A 21,947-nucleotide genomic window follows, 5' to 3' on the forward strand; every position below is an offset into this window, starting at 1 on the left:
ATTTAAATCCCTTTAGCCATTCTTTATCCCCCTGTTCTTTGAAATGTTTTCAAGGCAACCCTTTCACTAAATACACCTTACAGCATGAACTCTGGGTGAGGAGAAATTAATTTTCCCAAGATCCTTTTTTGGTTTTCTGGGTATCAGGGAGGTCAGACCAAAACTGTAAATAAGTCATTTTGTGCCTGCATATTACTTCAATTAAAGTTTATATTTTGATATGTCAAATCACAATTAGTTACTTGCATGACTACACGTCTTAGACATGTATTGCATAAGACTGGACATATTTTGGGCACACTCAAATTCAGTTGATCGACAAAATTGTCTGTTGAAAAATTGTTACAATAATGCTGTGATGGTGTTGCTCAGAAATATGTTCTAAAGGAGTTGAAGTTTACATTTAGTCATTTATTAGACGCTCTTATCCAGAGCGACTTACAGTAAGTACAGGGACATTCCCCCCGAGGCAAGTAGGGTGAAGTGCCTTGCGAAGGACACAATGTCATTTTGCACAGCCAGGAATCGAACTGGCAACCTTCAAGATTACTAGCCCGATTCCTTAATCGCTCAGCCACCTGACTCCCTTAGAGTTAAGTTAGGAAATACAAGCAAATCCTTAGTTGTTCAATCAGTTCAGAAAATACTGCTTGAAGACGTCTAATTGCTGATCATGTAATAAATAAGAAACAATATTTTTCAAAAGTACAATCTGGCAATGGATCGGATTGTCGTTGCATGTCTGTGTGTATGTCACAAGCCACAAGTTTTCCATTGGTTGCTACAGTGGAGGTGATTTCGAACTACATTTGCATAAGACGTTATCTGGTCTGAGACCTTTAGACCCCAATATCCCACTTGGACTTGGATGTCCTCTTGGTCTAATGGTGACCTGATGGGTCACACACAACAGTAGTGTAATGACGTGTCAATGACTTCTGAAGTTTCTCTCAACTACTGCATACCCCTTGTCTGCAGTAGTTGAAATGAGGGTAGTGGATATCGTTCGGTTGATGGTCAAACTTGTGTGCTTAACCTAGATAGTGCATCTATCTGCGTATATTTGAGGACTCTTGGAACAGCAAACAGTATGTGGTGAGTAAACATAGTGACTCCAGAGATAACATGAAAGAACTGTTGTACAGTGAAGAGTGACGTATTGAGTAAGTGGGCTTTTTAAGTAAACAATGTGCACATGCTCATCCTCCTTATGGCACAAGAGTCAGTTGGACGGTTGTAACCATTTTGTTACATGCCTGTCACCACTGCGTGTCCTCTGGAACCCATTGATTCATATCGATATAGACATTATAGTACTAATATGTGAGAACATCTGTTCTAATTCTGTCACTTTAACAAGGCAGTGGACAGTGGTTCCTGGTCAATTTCTGTGTATTAGAAGGTTATGTCTTCTGCTACAAAGTCCTGTTGGCTTCACAACAGGGTAACCAATCTTGGATAACTCTTTTGTTGTCGATCACAGAAAGGTCAGTAGTACTATATACCTCTGTAACAGCCTGAGAATCTCACCGCGCTGTATCTGTTGTGGACTGGCACAGTGCACATAATAAGGCCAGCCACTAAATCAGAGCTGGCCTTGTCTGGGCCATAGGGCGTCTTCACACCATGAGAATCCTCCCAGCAGCCTCTCTTCGGTTACCAGATCAGAAAAAGGAAAGACAAATCGATCTTCCCCATTGTACCTCACAAAGCCTGTTAGACAGCAAAAAAAAACTTTCCTGACAAATGATTGTATTATGTGAAGTGGATGATGTATACTGGGTTTTCTTTCCTCGGCTTGTTGCCGTGGAGCTCTCAGGGACTCGCTCTGCTCTTCTCTGATCGCACAGAGGACTTGGTGGCAATAAACACGACACACACACACACACATACAGTCACACATATGCACAAACCGTGCGAAAATCCCCAAACTCATACGAATGAAGGTGGAAACCAAAAGGGGCGAGCATGAGCCAGTGTAGTGCCACCGTCACCCCAGCCTGCTGTGGAACCATTCAATTAAACCAATTAGTGAATGGGGGGGGGGTGGGGGTGCAGCAAGCCCATGCATCTGTCGGATCCAATACTGACCTCCCCACCTTCATATAGAGGGGAAAGAGCTTCAGACAAACTATTGTTCCCGCAGAGCGCTCCGTGGAAGCTACAGCAATACACATTCCCCAGGCCCTACACGCTCCTGACAAAGGCCTGGATGTCAAATGTCCAGAGGACTAGTACCCTTTGTTTAAAGTGTTGACAGGCTGAAGAGTATAGGCATAAACATATACCCTATACATAAATGATGGAAGACTAAACAAGTGTTGGTAGTTCCTATATGCAAGTGTGGTTTTAGGAACCGTTAAACCCCCATTTATGGAACGTGAATAGTTCTCAGTTTTTGTGGAATCCAAGTACTACTAAAGAACATTTGCCCAGTGCTAAAGAGTATAAGCTACACTATAAGTATGGGAAAATTGACTAAGGTAGAGACAACTGCCTGGTGCCTGTTGCCTAACTCTTTTTCCGCCACGCGTAAAGAAAGTAGTGTTAACGAATAGGACAGTAAGCTCGAAGGAGGCGGAACCAATACGACCCCCATAGCTCAGTAAGAGCCCGTTTACAAATGCCGTCCATTTCTCATTCGACAAAATTTATACGAGAGGGAAATAGAGAGCGCGCATTATCCAAAAGCTTTAATTTAAGATAAGCCTCAGGTTTAACAGAAAATAAAGAGAATAACTTCATATTTTGGGGGGTATTATTGATCTACGGAATTGATCTCAAGCAAGAACGTCACGACTCTACAATTGGTAAGATTGTGTTCTTTAGTCAACAATGGACATTTTCACATCAGTAGATTATAGAAGTAACGTGTTTACCAAGTGTATGCATATTTAAAGTTTTTATTTTCATGTGTTAGAATAGATGAGGTGAGTAAACTCAAAAAAATAATACGTCCTCACCACAAATCGATGTTGCCTAAATGGGAAAAACTTAAATGTAGCCTATATATATGTATTATAACATGAATGAATAATGGTTTAATAAGGAGTATTGAGTACATTCCTTGTGTATCTTTAAAATATATTTTAATCGAAGAAAGTGCATCCTTCTGCAATGAGTAAGAAGCGCAAATGTCACCATGTGCCTTAAGGAGTCAATCGTCAGATTGTTTCATTGTTTGTAACATGTGTTATTCTTAGTGTCTCTTAAACTCAAATGATAGTTTGTCTGAACACTTTTGTTGTCTTTGAATTCAACAATGTCGTTGATTAATTTGGCGTTACACGTAGGTAGATGACGAGACCTTAAAAATAAATAACAGCGTGGATATTTACACGTGATTTTGGTAGGCTACACTTACCAATAGAGATCAGTAGCCTATTTTGTTCGAATACAATCCCAACTCGTTTTGGAGTTGATCACTTTTTCAAAATCTTGCGCAAATACAAATGGTATAGGAGCCTATTTTTATCCGTGCATTTATCAAAGAGGAAGAACTCCTAGCTTTTTGCCTTTCAGCTTTTTGTAATGTGAGCTAACAGCCATGTGGAATGTGAGGATGAACAAGGGGCGGGTAAACAGGATACGTCTACCTTATCCTAGAGAACCTCGCCTCCACAAATATGACATAAAACAAATCATGTAAATAATTCCAAAGATTGTCCCAAACTCGAAGCTTTACAACTAAAATCCCAGTCACACATGCAACTTAACTTAAGTTTATCAACAATTTGGAAACATAATAAAATGCCATGCGCTGTTGAGCGGTGTCGCTGAAATTTGTGTTTTGGTAGCGTGGTAGAATACGTAGTACTGTTTAATTTGTGTTATCAATTTGTTATGCACCCCCCTCAGGCAATTGTCAAACATTTGTTGTACATTTTCCACCCCAATATCAGAATCACCACTGAATATGTAGCGATGGTGATTGTGAAGTCAAAACTCTTAGTCGACCCTGTATGATGGTTACCAAATCACCTGTTCCCATTCTCACATTAGCCCTGTACCATCTGTGCCATGTCCTGCTCATCTGTCCAGCAGCTGAGCCTGCATGTGAACCCTAGGACGCATGTGCACCAGAATGCTATCCATCAGAATCCCAGCTGGGGAAGGCAGGGCCTCTTGGCTTAAATTAATGTCATTCATATGAATGAATGAATATATTTGAGTTATTTAACTATTCCTTTTGCTCCTTTTCAGCTCCTATAGCCTTATATGTCATGTACACATTGTTTTAGTGTGACTGTTGATAGGAGATGTATTTGCACTGGTCTTTAGCGCTTGTGGCAGAATGCCCCATGATGTGAGGCGCAGGAGGTAGACTAGATGTTTTTGACTTTGGCCCCTATCGAAACACTCATAGCACCTGAGCAGGAGGAGAGGGGCCGGTGGACGGGCAGGGTTCACAAGGGCAGATAACAGGCAGATAAGCAGGGTTATTGACCCCAGCTAGGACATGGGGCTGTTCTGCTGAATGGTTGACCAGCCAGTGAGCTTCTGAGAATTGGATTGGAAAGCTGGGTGATGGGCCTGTCCTGACTGGATGGGAAGGAGCCAGCTGCGCTCCCCTATCAGCCTCAAGAGCCCTGTGAATAGCTCTGTGTGAGCCAGCCCAGCAGAGTTGTCAAACGCAAGAGCTATTATTACCATCACCATTACTGTGGCCCTTGGTGAAGTTGGACCTGACCTTGCCATGTGACATTATGTATTTATGTGGAAGTCACAGGACAGTCACCTGGCTTTGTTGATGGTTTTATGTCATTCTGATTGTCTCCGACACTAACCTGTTGAATGGAAAATATCCTACACATCTATGACCGAGGAAGAAATATACCTCATAGTTTTAATTAAAGTGATACCTACGCTCCAGGACGACAACAGAAACGCACAGTAGTGGAGGCTTGGCCCTGGGTGAGGCTATCGTCTCTCACACGCTGAATGTGCCTCAGTGGATTCTGTTCTTCTGCCATGATATTGGCATAGATACAGGGCATAAAACTGTGTGACTCAGACCTTGGCAGAGACCCACATGTCAGCCACACAGCTGACCTGACCTAGGCTCCGACCCAATGTCGCGTTCCAAGTTTCAACTGAAGTCAAGCGCCTAACTGTTGGTGCTGCCCCCTGTGGCCAACAAGGACTTTACAAGACACCCTTTTCTTAGAACAGAATGGCGTTCTACCTTGATGCTAGTCGCCCTTCACGCTGACATGTAAACTGATCTGGGCATAAGTGAGGCCTACTGTGCAGATCAGGGTGTGATTCCTTGGTTTCTTCTTCTTTGCTCAGCAAGAAGGCTAATAATAGTTTGCAGTACTTCATGATTTGGGTTCCTGCTCGTGAAAATGCATTGTGTAATTGGTGTAACAAATGTGTGCCTGTACTGGGTGTGCTTGTTTGGTTTGTATTTGTGATTAGAATGGCGGTCGTTGGGCTTTCTGCTTGTCTCGTTGGATCTACTTTGACACAGGGGAAGATGAGGGGATGTCTGGTTGTGTCGCTCGGTTCTTCTTCTCATCAGCCTACACGACATACTCAGCTTGTGGAACACAGCACACCAAAGGCGCTAGTAGTCGGTGTGTTGTCGTCGTCTCTAAAGGCCTCTAGTCTGGTGGGCGCTTGACTACAAGTGATTTGTCTTTCCTTGTAATTGAGGGGAACCTTTATATTCCCCGTGATGTGGGCTGCTGAGTGGACCACTGCTGCCCCTGTGGACCCACACAGCCGCTACACACGGAGCAAGACACCAGGACTCTCTTCAGTGGGCTTGATATCATTTTCCTATAAGAGAACCCCCTGGCTCATTCCTACAGCTCATTTGTCAACCTGTTAAAAGGTGGAGGGCCGTGGTCCTGGCATGGCTAGGGACCGTGTGCCCTTCTGCCTCCAGCGGGCTGAGAGTGGTGAGGAGCTGGCGGTGCCAGGCTCTCGGGCCAGGGCCCTCGTGTCTGCTGCCTCTGACACACCACAACACAGGAATCTCCTCATCTACAACCCAGCTGCCTTCCATGCCAATACTTTCTCCTCTAGGACCCCCCCCCCACCCCCCACCCAGAGACAGTGGCAGGGTCTGGAATGAGTCCCCCTTCAGAGGCGGATGCAGAGTATATGGTGTGGTATTTCAGGATGTAAGGAGACGGATATGGACGAGGGAACCGAAGCAGCCTGCTGAACCCTGAACGTATCCTGTAGCCCACAGGGACAGCACATTACTGGTTTGTCACCACGATGAGGACAAGGGTAAGGTCCAGGGTTGGTGGAGCCTTTCATTGGACTGAGCTATTAAACTCATCGTGAACTTGAACTTACCACGCTGGCAGCCTTGGTCTAGTCGTTAGGCCCTGCTAACAGCTGCAAGGCTGTCTTTGTCTTCCGTCAATACTGAGTCATTATGTTTACTCGGGTGGAAAAGCTACCCACGGTCACCTATAGTGACCACCACTCCTGTCTGACTCACCCAGCGTAGCAACAATCTACTGTCGGTGACGTTAATTGCCAACTGTTGTCTCACTGCCAGGTTCTAAGAAGCTTCTGGCATCTAGTCTGCAAATGACAGAATGACCCGTGCTGCAGTTAAGGGAACATAGTTGCAAGTTACATACAGACATACATACTCACATGTCTGTGGTGGAAGTAGTAATAGTTACAGACAGATATTACCTGCGTACTTATAGGGGACAGAAAGTGAAAGACATGGACAGGTTGTACTGCCAACTCTATAAATACACTACACACTCTATGCTTTCATGTATGCTCAGATTTAACTCCAGTGCTCCAGTTATGGTGCGGCTTATCTGGACCTTTGGGAACTATTCACAACTCTACATAACACATTCTTACACTGGACCAGAGAAAGGCTTTCATATAATAGTCATGAAATGTAGTGACACATTTGTGTTGAAACTGGCTTACAGGCTGCAAACTTGTGAATTGTGTGTGTTCACATAAGAGCACATTTCGCAGTGGGTCGACTGACTATTGCTTCTGTCTGTTAAGATCATGTTAAAGTCCATACAAGGTTTGTCCTGGAAAATGAACTGAAGACATATGCAAATATTTGCTCTGGGTCTGACTTTTGACATCTGTGTCCAGAGGGGAGAGAATGGGAGCGGGTGGAGTGAATAGGAACCAGATCTTGAGACAGGAAATGCACAATAAATATGCATAGGAAATTGTCTAGAAGATTTCCTACCCCCTTGACACGGGTGTAGATTTGGAATGATTAGATGGCTACAATAACAGTATTCTTTCCATGTCCTTAGGGTAAGATTTAGGGCTACGTATAATTATCCTTTAGATTGACTTGTGTGTCCAGAAATGAGCAATCATTTCTGGTCTGAAGGGGACGGAAAGACAGTTTAACTTCAGATAATTATGAAACGACAACATTCCCATACGAATACATTAAATTGGACTGTTCCTTGATTCAAGTAGATGCCACTCTAGCTGATGTTCTGTCGCTCATTTGTCCCTCTCTCCATCGCTTTGCCAGCCTGTTTCCTGATGGGCCTCTATCATACATCACTGACCCTGAAGTGATCTCCCATATGTCCTGTCAGAAGTGTGGTTGGCCCATGACCTGTGTTTCCACCCAAGGCAATAGATAGAGTGGCAAGACCAAATATACAAATATATAAATATACTCTGCTGGCTCACCTAATGTGTAATGACCGAAGACAGGGCTGCTCGACATACAATCTAAGCCAGTGGTCCAGTCAGCCAGGCCATCCTGCAACACAGACACATATGGGGAAATATAGTATCGAGATAGTATTTGTAACATACATTTAAGATAACTGACTCATGTTCCCCATAGCCCTCATTTAGAGTCAATTTGGTTCAACCCTACCTGTTGAGCTAGGATTGGTATTGATATGTTGATGACCTACTCGGACATCTGAGAAAGTCGTTAACGGTCCCGATAGCTCCATTTTCTTATGCTAATCACATTCCAGTGTCACTCTTGGCAGTGGAGGGGTGATCCGTCAAGCTCCCTCTCCAGGACCGAGGCGGGCGACAGCAACAGACGATGTGCTCGGGGGTCCACTCGGGGAGACAAAAGGTCTCCTGTTTGACCCACACTCTCCCCGGAAGCAGCTCACAAAACCGGCCCATTGTCAGGGGACCTCCGCAGGCTCTGAGCTCACCCCCCTGCTGATTGGAAACGGGATGTGTCAGTGTCCCTGGCGCTGTGTCGTTGGGCGGCGACCGCTCGTCGTCCAGATGAGGGGCCTCATGATCGTAATGGGGTTTCACAATCGTGCGTTTGGTTGTGTGCGTGTGTGTGCGTGTCCGGGCGAGTGTGTGACCGACAGTGTCAGCGCGGGGGCCGGAGCAGAGACCATGAGAACAGAGCATGTGACATCCCGGTGTGAAACACCATCAGTAAACAGCGTCGATGTGCCACTCATAAAAGACCTTGACCCTTGACCCCTTGCGGCCGTCGACGGGTTTGCGTTACCTATTGTCTCGGTTCTGGAAAATCAATAGTTTGTCAAGCGGCGAATGCAGTCCGTGTGAAGGAACCAACGTTTATTTTCAGTCTCCCCCTATCTGCTCGCTCCAGGTATCCAAGTGACAGGAGAGGAACACACCCTTTGAACACACACAACCGTTAACCATTCTGGGCCAACTGCTGCGTGGAGCATGGAGTGCGCCCAATCAGAGATGAGCATCCTTCCCAATGGGAAAGGTCATGACCTGGGGGATGACATGTGCGTGCCAATGAAGACCATGCCTGAGGAAGATACGTGAGTACTTTCTTCTTTCTTGGAGTCTTTGTGTGATTTAGTGAACCTCCGAGGCTTTTACCGTGGACTCTGGTCACTAACACAGCTTGCAGTGCCTAGTCTGTGTTATGCTAGGAGATTGTGCCATGGGAATGAGTCCAAGTACAAGACTTGCTATTGGTCAGTGTCGACACAATAATGTAAAGGCTGAGGGTTTACACACAAATATACCATTAAAGACAGCTGGCCTTATCTCTGTAGGTCTCTTTTGCAAGTGTGCTGTGTTGAGTTGTCCCTGTGTGTCAAGTGTTTACCAGGTATGAGGGGCAGTGAATGGTGTTTGTTTGCTAGCCTTTTGCTGATTTCCTGAGATAGCTGTTGTTTCTAAGTGCATGTTTGCCTTGTTTTTGTGCTGCCTGCCATCAACCTGGACCCTGTGTTGTGCCGTACAGAAATGGTACTACAAATGTCAGGTATGTTCATATAGCTGATACTGAATCTTTCGACGTTTTACTGACTTTCTGATATTACTACCCCATTAACATTCTCGTGTGATGCTTGCACTGTTTACATTTGATTTTGAGTTGGGTTCCGTTATTAACCGACAGCATTTCCTCTCACCTCCAGATTCGACGAGGGAGACGGAATCATTGCAGAGAGTGAGGAGTTTCTGCCCAATGGAGATGGGAAGAAGCCAGCCCGCTTCACTGACGTGAGTTTGACCAACGGTCTCCTCATAATGGACCAACGTACATTGTACTGTAGGTCTGCACTGACCGTTCAAGAACGACAATAGATGTTTTTACTTAGTGATTTTTGACATGTTTATGTTTTTTTAAGACTTTTGTGTTTCTTTTTTTTCAGTTTGAGGGTAAGACCTCTTTTGGCATGTCTGTGTTCAACCTGGGGAATGCCATCATGGGCAGTGGGATCCTGGGACTGGCCTATGCCATGGCTAATACTGGCATCCTCCTCTTCCTGTAAGTCACTCAGTCATGTGACGGTCTATCTATGTCTACTCTGGCACATACACAAGTCTAAATATTTAATTAACAGTTGAGAGACACCTAGAACATTTGACATGTGCTGACTCCCCAGTTCAGACTGAATCCACTGTCAATGACTCAGTTGGTGGTACACATAGCAGGTCCATTGGTAGTGATATAAGCCCTGTTAGCTCAGGAGTGATAGCTTTTACATATGAACAGGACCTGGAGACGAGCATGGCTGCAGTGAATAGGGGGGGGGGCTGGGAGGTTGAAAATAGACACACACAACCTTCACTGTAGATTTATGAGCTTCAAGGAATGCTATCGCCCCGACGGGGGTGGGCTCTGCAGCGGGGTGACCGAGGGATGGGGTGGTGCTGGGTGTTGCTGGGTTCAGTCTGTCCCTGGTCCCCGCCCTGCTGAACACACACAGGACCCAGAAAGGCCACAGCCTAGAATAGCCCCGCCCACATCTTCCCATGGCCATGCCCCCTGTGTGGAGGGTTCTATGATTCCCCCCCTCAGCTCCTTTCTCCGTGACCCTGGTTGTCCCACAGACCCAGGCTGGTTTGTTTAGCTGCAGACTGCTAGAGGCTGGGGCTGTGTCTGGGGGGTGGGGCTGAGACTGGGTCCAGGGCTAGGGCTGGGGCTGTGGCCATGGTTGAGGACGAGGATTGGACAGTTTCAGCTCCAGTGCTGAGAACTGCCTGAGTCCTGATCCAATGACAGCCATTCCAAGGATTCTTGCATGCGTTTCATCTAAAGATAGAGCATAGAACCTTCCACACAACGCTCTTCCACCTACAGCACATACAAGACCACAGTGCGATCACCATGAGAAACATCTATCTAGAATGGCACCATGACAGATCTTTACGAGACTTCCCACAACTACAGTTTAACCAGCTGTGAGCTTTCGGTAACCCCCATCTCCTCACAATCTTTGTAGTTTGTAGTCTTTACAGTTCAGTTCCCATCTGCAGGGTTGGAGGTCGTCCAGAGGTCCTTGTCATGGAGCTACTGGTCCGACAGGGTGCATGACTGACACAGCTCACCCTTTCTCCAGGGAGTCAGCCGGAAGGTTCCACTGTATGATGTGACATGTCGGCCCTGGTGGCAGGAGAGCTGTAGAGAAATCCCACACCTGGTTTGACACTAGAGGAGAGGGGGAGCTGTGCTGTGTGGGTGTGCTCTGAGTGTCCTGGTGCCCTGGTGGTGGAGGAGCTGAACAGGGCTCATGTGAGCTCTCAGCAGAATTCCCAGGGCGTAACCTCTGCTTCCCGTGTCTCGTGCTGGGGTCACGAGTCAAGCTCTGCATCCCCATGAGGCCTTGCTGTGGCCTGAAGTGAGCTGGCCCTGGAAGGTCTGGGAAAGGTGCTGGGGTTAGGACCCACCTCTGACCCTGCAGGAATGCTGAACATTGAGTCCTGGCCTATGTTACCCAGGGGTCAGTGTTGCTGTAAGTGACCCGGGGCCCTGTGGTCTAGTTGGTCTAGGAGAAAGAGGGTGTGGGAAATGCTCCATGTATCCATGAGTAGGCTTACTGACCTTCAGAACTGAGACTGAGTTCAACAGGGTTCTCTCCGTTTCTAAATGAGCTGTGTAATCCATGAATCGCCTCTCATTTTCCCTTGCTAAACATTTTCTTTGTGGGCATGGGGTTACGACATCCGTGTGAAGAAGCTGAGCAAGCTCTCGCTGTGAGCTTTGTTTCAGCTCTGAGATCACATGGCTGTCGTGGGACACAGGGATTGGTGTGTGATCCAAGCAGTGTTCAAAGTTGTTAAGACAAGGATCTTGATAAGACAGTAATCACCTTATGATAGTTACACTGCTTTGGTGACATTGTTCTCTTAGAGTTGATTCGTCAGGGGTGGATATGTGGAACGTGGATATCTCTGTCGATGCTATCTCTCCTTCGGTTGGTCCTCCTTAGAAGGACCAGATGCCTTTTACAACATGAGTTTGAACTCCATATTTGTGTGGTCCCCTGGGTCAGTGCTACAGAAACGGTCCAGTGTTGTGAAGAGGGAGGTTGGGGTGACGAGATGTGTGGGAGTGGGAGAGGCGGTATCAGGAGGAAGGCGTAGGAGTGTTCTGCAGTCAAACGTCGAAAATGGCTTCTCTCTGTTTCTCTTCTCCCAGGTTTCTTCTGACTGCAGTGGCAGCGCTGTCCTGTTACTCCATCCACCTGCTGCTGAAATCCTCTGGCATTGTGGGTATGTTTGGCCTCAGCAACACCGAAATCCGGCCAAATAGATGAGAAAAGTCCTCTCCTACATAATACCATTGCTATGATATCTTCCTTAATGCCAGTGTCTTTCTGTAACTAGGGATTCGAGCCTACGAGGAGCTGGGATTCAGGGCCTTCGGAACACCGGGGAAAATGGCCGCCGGTATCGCCATCACACTGCAGAACATCGGAGGTGAGCTGGTCTGTGCTGGGGGTGCCTCTGCTTTCCTCAGCCTGCAGTAGCCATGCCACTGGGATAGTTGACCTTAACCTACCCTAACACTAGTCCTCATACTCACAGTCAATGCTTTGGATTAGAGCCGATGCTTTCAGTATACTGATTTGTGAGATAGGCCAGCCTTGCAGTCGGTAAACAGCTGCTGGTGACGGTATAGGCTCCTTCAGACTCTTCCTCTGCACTCAGTTTAAAGTGGAGCTTGCTGGGCTTCTCTCTCACTGACTCCTGCTGCAGAGAACGACTGGCACGGGAGCAGGTCAGGTGGACCTCTGTAACACACACTGGTAGGAACCAAGGGGCAGCTTCAAATCAGGGCAGGGACGAGGCACACCTAAGTCTTGACACACACTCACTAAGAATGTGTGTAATGCCATTATTCATGGGATTACGATTGAGCTCTTCAAGTGTATTGAACCCATTGTTATGAAATGATTTGAACGGAAATGATATGAACTTGGATGTCATTTCAAAATTCTCGAAGGTTTGTCAAATGTTCGGAAGTGTGTTGTGTTTACTAAAGGCGTCACCGGTAGGTGTAACAAGTATTGGATTTTATCACTGATTGTAGCTCACAGTCTGTGTCTCTGCCCTCCACAGCCATGTCCAGCTACCTTTACATTGTCAAGTCTGAGTTTCCATTGGTCTTACAGACCTTCCTGAAGGAGGATCCTACCGCTGAGTAAGTACTCTCATTGGTCCCCGCTATAACTCAATCAGGTTTCCTCTCCAGGTAAGGAAGAGTGCCAGGCCCCTCCCTGTGTCCATGTGACTACTGCCTGCTGTAGCCGAACATGACAGCCCGCCTGGCTGTGGTTGGGATGTCTGTTGAGGTTTGGCTCTAGAGCGGCGGGTAGTCTCATCCCAGACTCACGACCACCCGATTGGTCAACAAGATGGGTGTGACACAGGCAGGAGCTGCCATTGGTCAGGATAGACAGCATGCATGGGTTTCAGGAATGCTTGTATAAATTTTTTCTCCTACTCCAGGTTGTTGTAACAACCACTCCAAACAGCGGTGCTGTGATAGCAGTGGTATGACAGACGCCCTGGAGACCTTGGCAAGCTGAACAGAATTCCTGCCATAGGATATATTTGATATATATCAAATATATATATCAAATATATCAAATCTGTTGATCATTGGCTGGACTATCTGTCCTGTCCCAAAGTCTCAAGTTTGTCCTCTGTCCTAGTGTTTATTTTTTGTACAAGCCCATGCAAAGGCTATATCATGTGTACAAGATGGATCTTTTCTGCCTGTATGCAGCTTCTTGATGAAGTGGGTCTTGAGAGTTCGGAAACACGAAAGCATGTTCACTAAGGGACAGGGAAGTGATCAGAGTATTGGTGTGCGTGCGTGCATGTGCGCTCCTCAGGTGACATGGACGGGCTGAATAGGCTGCCATGCGGTGAAGGTCACACGCAAGAACAGGTTGGCCCGACCCCAAACAGACTCCCCCCTCCAGAATCTCCCCCTCTCCGGGTGTTTTAAGGCCAGTGACGTCTGTAGAGGAGGAAGGATTGAGTTGGGGGTGGTGTGGTGTGTTTATGACTCTTTAAATAGACCTGGACTAACAGTGATTCATGTTGTGTGGCTGACGGCAGGATTAGGCCCTTTCACTCAAACTGAACAGACAGGGAAACAGGAGCGGGGATCTGGAAGGAAGGCATCAGAAGAATGCACAACAATATAGCGATGAAGAGAGGGCCAACAGGAAGGTTGAGAGAAGGTTAGGTTGTTGGAGCGGTGTGGGGGATGACCCAGAGCAGATCTTTAATAAAGTGACCGGTAAGTGACCCGGTCACCAAAGGTTCCTGACATGTCATAACCGAGGATTCGTGTGACTCTCTCTGGTGTTGAGGAAGTCTTTAAAGGTCTTATGAACACACAGACACACGCACGCACATACACATGGCTGCTCATAGTGCCGTGCCCTGTGTAATGCCTTGTAGTTTATGTAGTTTAGAATAACAGGCTTAGCAGCTTAACCATGGGGAAGCGGCTCTGAAAGGTAGTTGACACCCTGGCTTTAGGAGACAATGAGCTTCACAAGGCCTCTGTTGTAAGTACTTTAGACTCATGCCTGACCACGATAGTGGTCACAGCCGTGCCCCTGATAATGTTTAGTTGAGGCCCTGGTTATCCCTGCCCTGTCTGTCTGTCTCCATGGGTGTGTGTTTCAATCCTGGTCTTGTCTCTCTCCTGGCCCTCTGCACCTCCTGTGTCTTGTTCCAGTCACCCAGCTGTTGTCTATTTGGGACCGGGCCCAGACCTGCCCTCACATGTACTACCCTCCAGCTGTACAGACCCTGTAAGAGGAAAGCTTGTTTGTGTGTGGGCAGATGGCCATCAGCGGGTGTCTTGGTTGGTGTGGGGTGAGGGATGAGATGGTTGGTACTTGACGGTGTTTGGGTTGGGAAGGGGTGAGAGGAGGGGTGGGTGGTCGGGTTAATAAGGGGCAGTCGGCGGGCTGGTTGGTGCTTCAGGGTGTTTGAGTTGGCGAGGGGAAGGATGCTTGGGACTTGAGGGTGTTTGGGTTGATATGGGGCGAGGGGGGAGATGGTCGGGTGTTTGTGTTGGTGTGGCAGATCTGTGGACCGTGAGAGCTGCCAGAGAGCTGCCAGCATTAGGGAGGCGTGCGTGGGAACGGGGTGATAGATCACTCAGCAACAAGCTCAGCGTGCTGACACTCAACCTTCGTTATGCCTTCCTTACAGGGACTGTACACTGTCACACAACTCACCAGGCTTATATAAGTGCTGGCTTTTATTCAATACAGCAAGAGAGACCTTTTCCCACTTTTAATGAAGTGGTTTCTAATTTTACCGACGTTTTCAATGGCTTTGACCGACCAGTGTCATCAGACAGACTATTATCCTGACACTCAAAGTGATCATTTAGCCTCTTATTATTTGTTTAATAACCTCTCCCCCCCCCTCCTTTGTGCTCCCTCTCTAGTCTGTGGTACCTGAATGGTAACTACCTGGTGGTCATGGTCTCCATCAGCATCATCCTTCCTCTGGCCCTGATGAAACAACTCGGTGGGTCTATACCTGGTTACCTTCCCTCCTCTGCCCATGTTACCTGCTCTAGGGCCAATCAAGGGTCCTGTAAACATTACAGTCACCTGCCAGAGCAGCCAATGAGCTACTCTTACTTCCACCCCCCCCCCCCCCCCCCCCCACACACACACAAACACACACCCTAATCCGACCCTTAGTGTAAATGATGCTGTGGAAATGCCAGGTGCCCAATTTGTTCCTTGGATTCTTCATAGAGCCTTGAGGCATGTTGTGGGTCCAGAGACTTAACACAGCTGAGACCACTGATACACAAGCACCACCACACACCCTCTCTCTCTCTCTCTCTCTCTCTCTCTCTCTCTCTCTCTCTCTCTCTCTCTCTCTCTCTCTCTCTCTCTCTCTCCTCTCTCTCTCTCTCTCTCTCTCTTTCTGTCTGTCTGTCTGTCTCTGAAGAGAGCATGTCACTGGTGCAGCTGTCTTATTGACTTGTGTCCTCCTCCCTCCAGGTTACCTTGGCTACACCAGTGGTTTCTCACTCAGCTGCATGGTATTCTTCCTCAGTGCTGTAAGTCGCCTGATCGCCGCTGCACAGCTCCAGCACGTTGTTATTAGACTTACTGAAGGGAGGTCTATTTCAGGGTGCACAGCAAGTCTCTTCAGGCTCTGCATTTTGGCTGTGCGTGACGGGACTCAAATATCTGAGCAGCTTAGGATTCACAGAGACAAAGACCAGAAAGTGTCGAACTCACTCAGATCTGTCGAAATCGGCTCAGCCATTTTCCCCTTCCCCCCCCGATGTAGTTCTGGCCTCTCCTCCCTCTGGTCATTCTGTACCGCCCGCTACGAAGTGACTTTGCTCACCTTGATGTGTTTCCGCTACCTGTGTCCCGTTCCCCCCCCCCCATCTCCCTGCAGGTCATCTATAAAAAGTTCCAGATCCCCTGTCCCTTTGAGGAGTTTGCAGGCAACCACACCGCTCACCTCCACCTCAATGACTCAGCCGACGCCCACGGCCTCGGCTACCACAACGGCCTGGTCCACGAGGTGGACGACTCCCACTGCGGCCCGCGCATGTTCACCATCAACTCACAGGTAGGCCGGCGGGGCGGAAGAACCTCGATTCAGCCACGGACGACTTCGACTTCATTGTCCCGAGGATGCTTAGCGTAGGGTACTGTGAGACCCCGGTGTACATGTGGACCTGTTGGAGAACAACATGAATGTGTTTGTGTGTTAACACAGACGGCGTACACCATCCCCATCCTGGCCTTTGCTTTCGTGTGCCACCCCGAGGTCCTGCCTATCTACACGGAGCTGCGCAAGTGAGTGTGCCCTGCCCTGCCCTGTCCTGCCTTGTCCTGCCCTGTCCTGCCCTGTCCTGCCTTGTCCTGCCCTGTCCTGCCCTGCCCTGCACCATGCTACGCCCTCCTATGTTCCAGTCTCAGCTGGTGTGCTGTGTGGCCATACTGACCCGTCCCTCTTCCCTGCTGTGTGCCTGCAGCCCCACTCAGAAGAGGATGCAGCACGTGTCCAACATCTCCATCCTGGTCATGTACACCATGTACTTTCTGGCCGCTCTGTTTGGCTACCTGACCTTCTACGGTGAGACCTTTAACCCCCTAATCCTTTTTCTCGCGGGGCTCTGTTTACAAGGGCGTCTGGCGGTTACATCCTGTCGTCGGGCCCAGACACTCTGAATGAATAAAGGAAGATCAAATGTGTGCTGTCGATGCAATCATCTATCTCTCTCGTGTGTGTCTGCGCACTGCTGTGGTGGTAATAGTTTTAGGATGGGGAATAACTACTCCCCCTGGAGCGCTTCATTATGGCAGGTGGATTCCTCGAGTCCCAGAGGGGAGCCGAGCTCCCCCTTGTGGTCATTCCAGGAAACAACGAAACGGGAAACAATACGACACGCTGTTACCGGAACGGAAGTCTCATCCGTTGCAAGGCGGATGTGGTCTGACCTCTGACCCCTCGTGCGTGTCTACAGGGAAGGTGGAGCCGGAGCTTCTGCACACCTACAGCCGAATCGACCCCTACGACACTCTGATGCTGTGCGTGCGGCTGGCCGTCCTCACCGCCGTCACCCTGACCGTCCCTATCGTCCTCTTCCCGGTAAGTGACATCACGGCACGCGCGGCGTGTGTTTTGCGAGCGCCGGGAGGGAACGCCGGCAGGCAGGACGACCCGGTCTCGTAACGTCCTCCCCCGACTCCCCTCCCCTGCTCAGGTACGCAGGGCCATCCAGCACATGCTGTTCCCCAACAAGACCTTCAACTGGCTGCGTCACGTCGCCATCGCCGTCATCCTGCTCTCCACGATCAACATGCTGGTCATTTTCGCCCCCAACATCCTGGGGATCTTTGGGATCATTGGTGAGTAGCGTCGTTCCCCTATGGATGAGGAGGGGGGGAGCCCGGAGGTGACTAGGCTGGGGTTCACACTCGTACGGTGTCGAACCATGAAGATGTTTTGCACCAGAGTACCAGATGTTGGTCCAGCACACGTTTCAATGAATATGTGTACCTGTTTGGATATATTGAATATTACTAGAAACATGTGAGGTAGTTGTTTTCCTTTTCTAGCTGTTTAGTGTCTGTGTCGTCGACCTTGCCTCAAAAGCAAAATAAACCACGTTTGACCACTGGTTGTTTAAATAGTGATAAAAGGAAGACCTTTGTCAATATTTTTGTTGATCGATTTGAGTGGACAGGGGTCAATGTGGTGGAGGTGAGGGTTCAGGGACCTCACTTAAACACCCACCCACACAGTCCAACTGAGGAGACTGGCTTTGGTCCCTGTTCTGTCACATGAAACCTTGTTTACACGATATATGTACAGCACCCCTTTCCTGCTAACGTGGTTGTCAAGGCTGTGTAGCCTTGACCCTTTTGCACTCATGCCTTCCTCCCTCTTCCTCTTCCTCTCAGGTGCTACATCTGCCCCCTGCCTCATCTTCATCTTCCCAGCTGTCTTCTACATCCGCATCGTACCCACGGACAGGGAACCCATGAACTCCACTCCTAAGATAGTGGTGAGCTCCAACAACTTAGCGTCCTAGTTATTTCAATGACCTAGTATCCTCCCTACTTGAGCACCACTTGCTATTCGAATGACTGTTCTGGAACGCTCCGTGATTTGGCTGTTCTCTCTCTCTCCTCTTTTAGGCTGCTTGCTTTGCCGGCCTGGGCGTCCTCTTCATGACAATGAGTTTGAGCTTCATCATCATTGATTGGACAACAGGGAGCAGCAATGCAGGGGGTGGCCACTAGGGGCCGCTGTGTGTGTTTGTGGGTGGGGTTAGGGAATGGGTGAAAGGTTTGGGGATGGAAAGTTCATGATTTTATAAGGGTGTATTGTAATGGATGTGTGATCCACTCATAGGTGGGAGGGGGGGGGGGGGTGCAAAGGCAGGGAGGGGCGGGCTCCAGGACCTACCTTGATCTTGCCCGACAAATGGCTCAAGCCAAGAGATATTTCGATCACATTCACCGTACGCACTTGAACACAGCAAAGTGGTTGCTAACGACGAAGAAGTGATTCATAATCAGGAGTGAACAGGGTATTTTGTTTCAAATCGATATCTATGAGTGGGACAGCGCTTCAGTCGGGCCATCACAGACATCAGCCAAGCTTTTCACTTCCCATCCCTCCCATCCCCTCCTCCCACACACGTCCCCTCCCCCCCTCACAGAGTTTATTTATCTCTTCCAACCCCCAGGTGACCGTCTGACCTCCTGGTGAGTTACCCACTGCTAGTACTGTACCGAAGCGCAGTTAGATTTTATACTGGAAGGGAAACGGGAGGGCCAAAAAACGACACACGGTTAGGGAAGTCAGACAAATGTTTTTGTGTGCAGAACCACTCTGATGATTTTGTTTGCTGTTCATTGGTGTTCTGCACACGAGTGGTATCACTGGACAGAGAAGGGTTTAAGAAAGGCTGGATGGAGTGTTCTAACCTTCTGGTGTTTGTCCTACTCACCGTGTGACACAGGAGTTTTCAGCTATTCTGATTGGCTGTTTATTTCCAATGTTTGCATAGGAACGCAATGTATATATCTGTTGATTATGTGCCAAAGGAAAGTATATGGTGGTAGGTGTTGGTCAAGGCTAAGGTCCCAAATGCATGTGGTATGGAACTCTAGATTTGCAGTGTGTACCACACACATATTGTGAAACTGAAATGTATATTTATTTAACTATATCAATGTTTTTTGTTGTAATTTCACAATGTAGGCTATTGGAGAACAGAACAGAGTATTTAACTATGATCAGGTATCTGTAGATGCACAGTCTGCTCTTATGTGATGTGTATGATATGTGACAGTCTACACTGCTTTGAAGCTTTGAGGGCGCAGAGTTTAAAACAGACTTTATTTACAAGGTTGGCAGTACATCCTAAGATTCTTAGCACGGTATACATAAGAGTAATTACTAGGTTTCTACTGTCAGTATATTAGGGCACATTTCACAATAAATATGAACCACACAAAACCCATAGAAGTTTACAAAATGAATTAGAAGTATTTAAGTATTCCTACATGCATAACGATTGCTGCAATGAATTCAAATATAATAATGCTATGTAAATAAGAGTACGTACAATGTTGGCCGATGTATTTTATACGTCTGACATCTTTCGATTGAGGTGAGACCTTGTGAACCCAAATCATGACCAAATGAGATAGGAGGCACCCTCTTTATAACTGGTCATGGTTCTGTGGGTGAAGAGGTCTCGCTCTTAATGTCTCAACTACCATCGGCTGCTCAGGATGTATGCTTGTCTATGCCGAAACCAAAACATGGTGTTTTGGTTTTGTGCAACCTTTTAGCGATGTCTTGCTTCCTCTTATGAAGTCCATGCGCTGACACAGCATACAGTGGCAGTAGAAGGCTACCTGTTTCAAACCGTTCTCATTGCCCACCTCTACATCCATGTTCAATTGAGTGACGTGTAATCCAAGAAACAAATAGAAATTCAATGTTATGATTCGGTGGTGTCTACAGGCCGTTTTCACTTTCGCATTGCCACACTATATGAGAGATGTGTTTTGTGATCTGTTGAAGTTGCTGGTCCTGTCTTGGTGGTCTCTTGATATCGCTTTGAAGACCTGTTGAGTGATTGATCCTGTGGTTGAAGTGGCGTGCGTGGAAGCAGCCCTTTCTAGTAGTTGGCTCAATGAACCGTCATTTATGTCAACGCTCCATCTACTAAAATACCTGTGTCAATATGACTTAGGCTTATATGTTTGGTGCCGTATTATAAAAACAGTGTGGTTTTGTAAATCCAGGTTTTGAAACATTGAAGAAATGGTAAATGATTTGTAGAAGAAGGTTAATTAAGGTATTGTATTGTTCTGTCTAGCTCTCCATGTTATAACGCTACCATTTGTATTATTCTACAAGCTATCAGCATTATCATTACTCAATACTTACATGAAGAGATGTCAGTTTGGTTAACTCCTCTGACCCCAGTCCTTGAAGTGACTACATGTTGATACAGCAAATATATATATATTCAAAAGCACAAGATCATTTCCTGAGATGTTGGTCTCCAGTTAAGAGTTTAACAATATTCAATACAGAGGTTTCATCCATAAAATGATGGTTGTATGTTTGTTGTAATTTCATTTCTTACCTCAAATATTTCTTTAGCCAAGAAGACATTTTTATACACTTATACACTACAGGGGAAATTGCGTTCTGTGTATTCATTCACTTATCATTTAAAATGTGTTTATTTTACTTATCCATGACTAAACTGAATTGTTTTTTAATGTGCCTAGCTCAATCCTGTTTTTTAAACTGGTCATCATGCCAAGGTACTGGGGAAAAAACATTGACAGATGCCTCTTTACAAAGATATCTACTTACCTGTTTCTCTTGGAAATACCTTCAACTTAAAATGAAGCACATCAGTTATACCAAGAGCCATTGTTCCAACTGCAAGCCTGGATTCACATATTACTTAACCCTTGTGCTGCCTTCGGGTCACATGACCCAAAGGTTCATAACGAACCACCGTTGTGTTTACCCAATTTTACCCAATACAAAAACAAATAAAAATAATTTTATTTTAACCATTGCAATGTGGGGGGTCTGAGACAGCCCGACAGTTAAAAGAAAATGCTTCACTTTGTTTTTGTAGGAGGTAAATTTGTCGCAATACGACGGTGGGTCACAATGACTGATGGGTCAGAATGACCCGAAGATAACACAAGGGTTAAACTGATTTATACCTATTAATATTTTGTTATATTTCTTGTTAAAACATTGTGATTTATTTTCAAGAAAATTAAAAGACTAGGGTGAATAACAAGTTATATATCGATTTTGGGCTTATAAGGTGGCTTATATAAATAATGTATATAAATGTAAACCCTTTATATTCGTGATGCATATCTAGCTTGTATAGTGTAAATAGCAGCGACCGTTTTAGTTTGACAATAAAACAAATGTAGATGTTTTTACAATTGTGTCTCTCGTCTTCTATCTTTGGCTTTTTATTATACTTTTTCTGCTAAATGCTTATAATTTTTCCTTCAGATGTTCATGTTTTTTGGGCAGAAAAGCGAAGGGAATCAAGTATGTTTAGGGTGTAAAGGGAGACTTGTTACTGTTAAGTTGCAACTGTGTAGCACCAGGGGCGGATCTAGATTTTCATTCGTGGTGGCAATGGGGTGGCAGAAGGAAGTGGTTGGGTGGCCTCCTGGAGGCGAATCAAA

At 46.8% G+C, this 21,947-nt stretch overlaps 1 protein-coding gene across 2 annotated transcripts; it reads left to right on the plus strand.

Annotated features, from left to right (window-relative positions):
• The first annotated feature begins 2,686 nt into the window (after nucleotides 1-2,686).
• slc38a3b (solute carrier family 38 member 3b) lies at nucleotides 2,687-18,567 on the plus strand. 2 transcript variants are annotated; one of them, XM_067232610.1, is made up of 17 exons: nucleotides 2,687-2,810; nucleotides 8,570-8,753; nucleotides 9,185-9,205; nucleotides 9,360-9,444; nucleotides 9,597-9,712; nucleotides 11,867-11,940; nucleotides 12,055-12,147; nucleotides 12,790-12,871; nucleotides 15,152-15,234; nucleotides 15,723-15,781; nucleotides 16,132-16,308; nucleotides 16,459-16,538; nucleotides 16,718-16,818; nucleotides 17,210-17,334; nucleotides 17,450-17,594; nucleotides 18,150-18,253; nucleotides 18,387-18,567. In XM_067232610.1, the coding sequence occupies exons 2-17, from the start codon at nucleotides 8,650-8,652 to the stop codon at nucleotides 18,489-18,491; spliced, it is 1,554 nt and encodes a 517-aa protein (XP_067088711.1). In that variant the 5' UTR covers nucleotides 2,687-2,810; nucleotides 8,570-8,649; the 3' UTR covers nucleotides 18,492-18,567. The 2 variants fall into 2 exon arrangements, with proteins under 2 accessions (XP_067088711.1, XP_067088719.1); XM_067232618.1 differs by lacking the exon at nucleotides 9,185-9,205.
• The last annotated feature ends 3,380 nt before the right edge of the window (nucleotides 18,568-21,947 follow it).

Source organism: Osmerus mordax, chromosome 1, assembly GCF_038355195.1.
Source record: "Osmerus mordax isolate fOsmMor3 chromosome 1, fOsmMor3.pri, whole genome shotgun sequence".
Taxonomy (NCBI): Eukaryota; Metazoa; Chordata; class Actinopteri; order Osmeriformes; family Osmeridae; genus Osmerus; species Osmerus mordax.

Bases quoted from the DNA above. Each gene is read 5' to 3' on its own strand.
- slc38a3b (XM_067232610.1), top strand. From the start codon at position 8,650: ATGGAGTGCGCCCAATCAGAGATGAGCATCCTTCCCAATGGGAAAGGT. The intron at 9,713-11,866 runs GTAAGTCACTCA...CTCTTCTCCCAG, and splicing joins ACTGGCATCCTCCTCTTCCT to GTTTCTTCTGACTGCAGTGG. The intron at 16,539-16,717 runs GTGAGTGTGCCC...GTGTGCCTGCAG, and splicing joins ATCTACACGGAGCTGCGCAA to CCCCACTCAGAAGAGGATGC.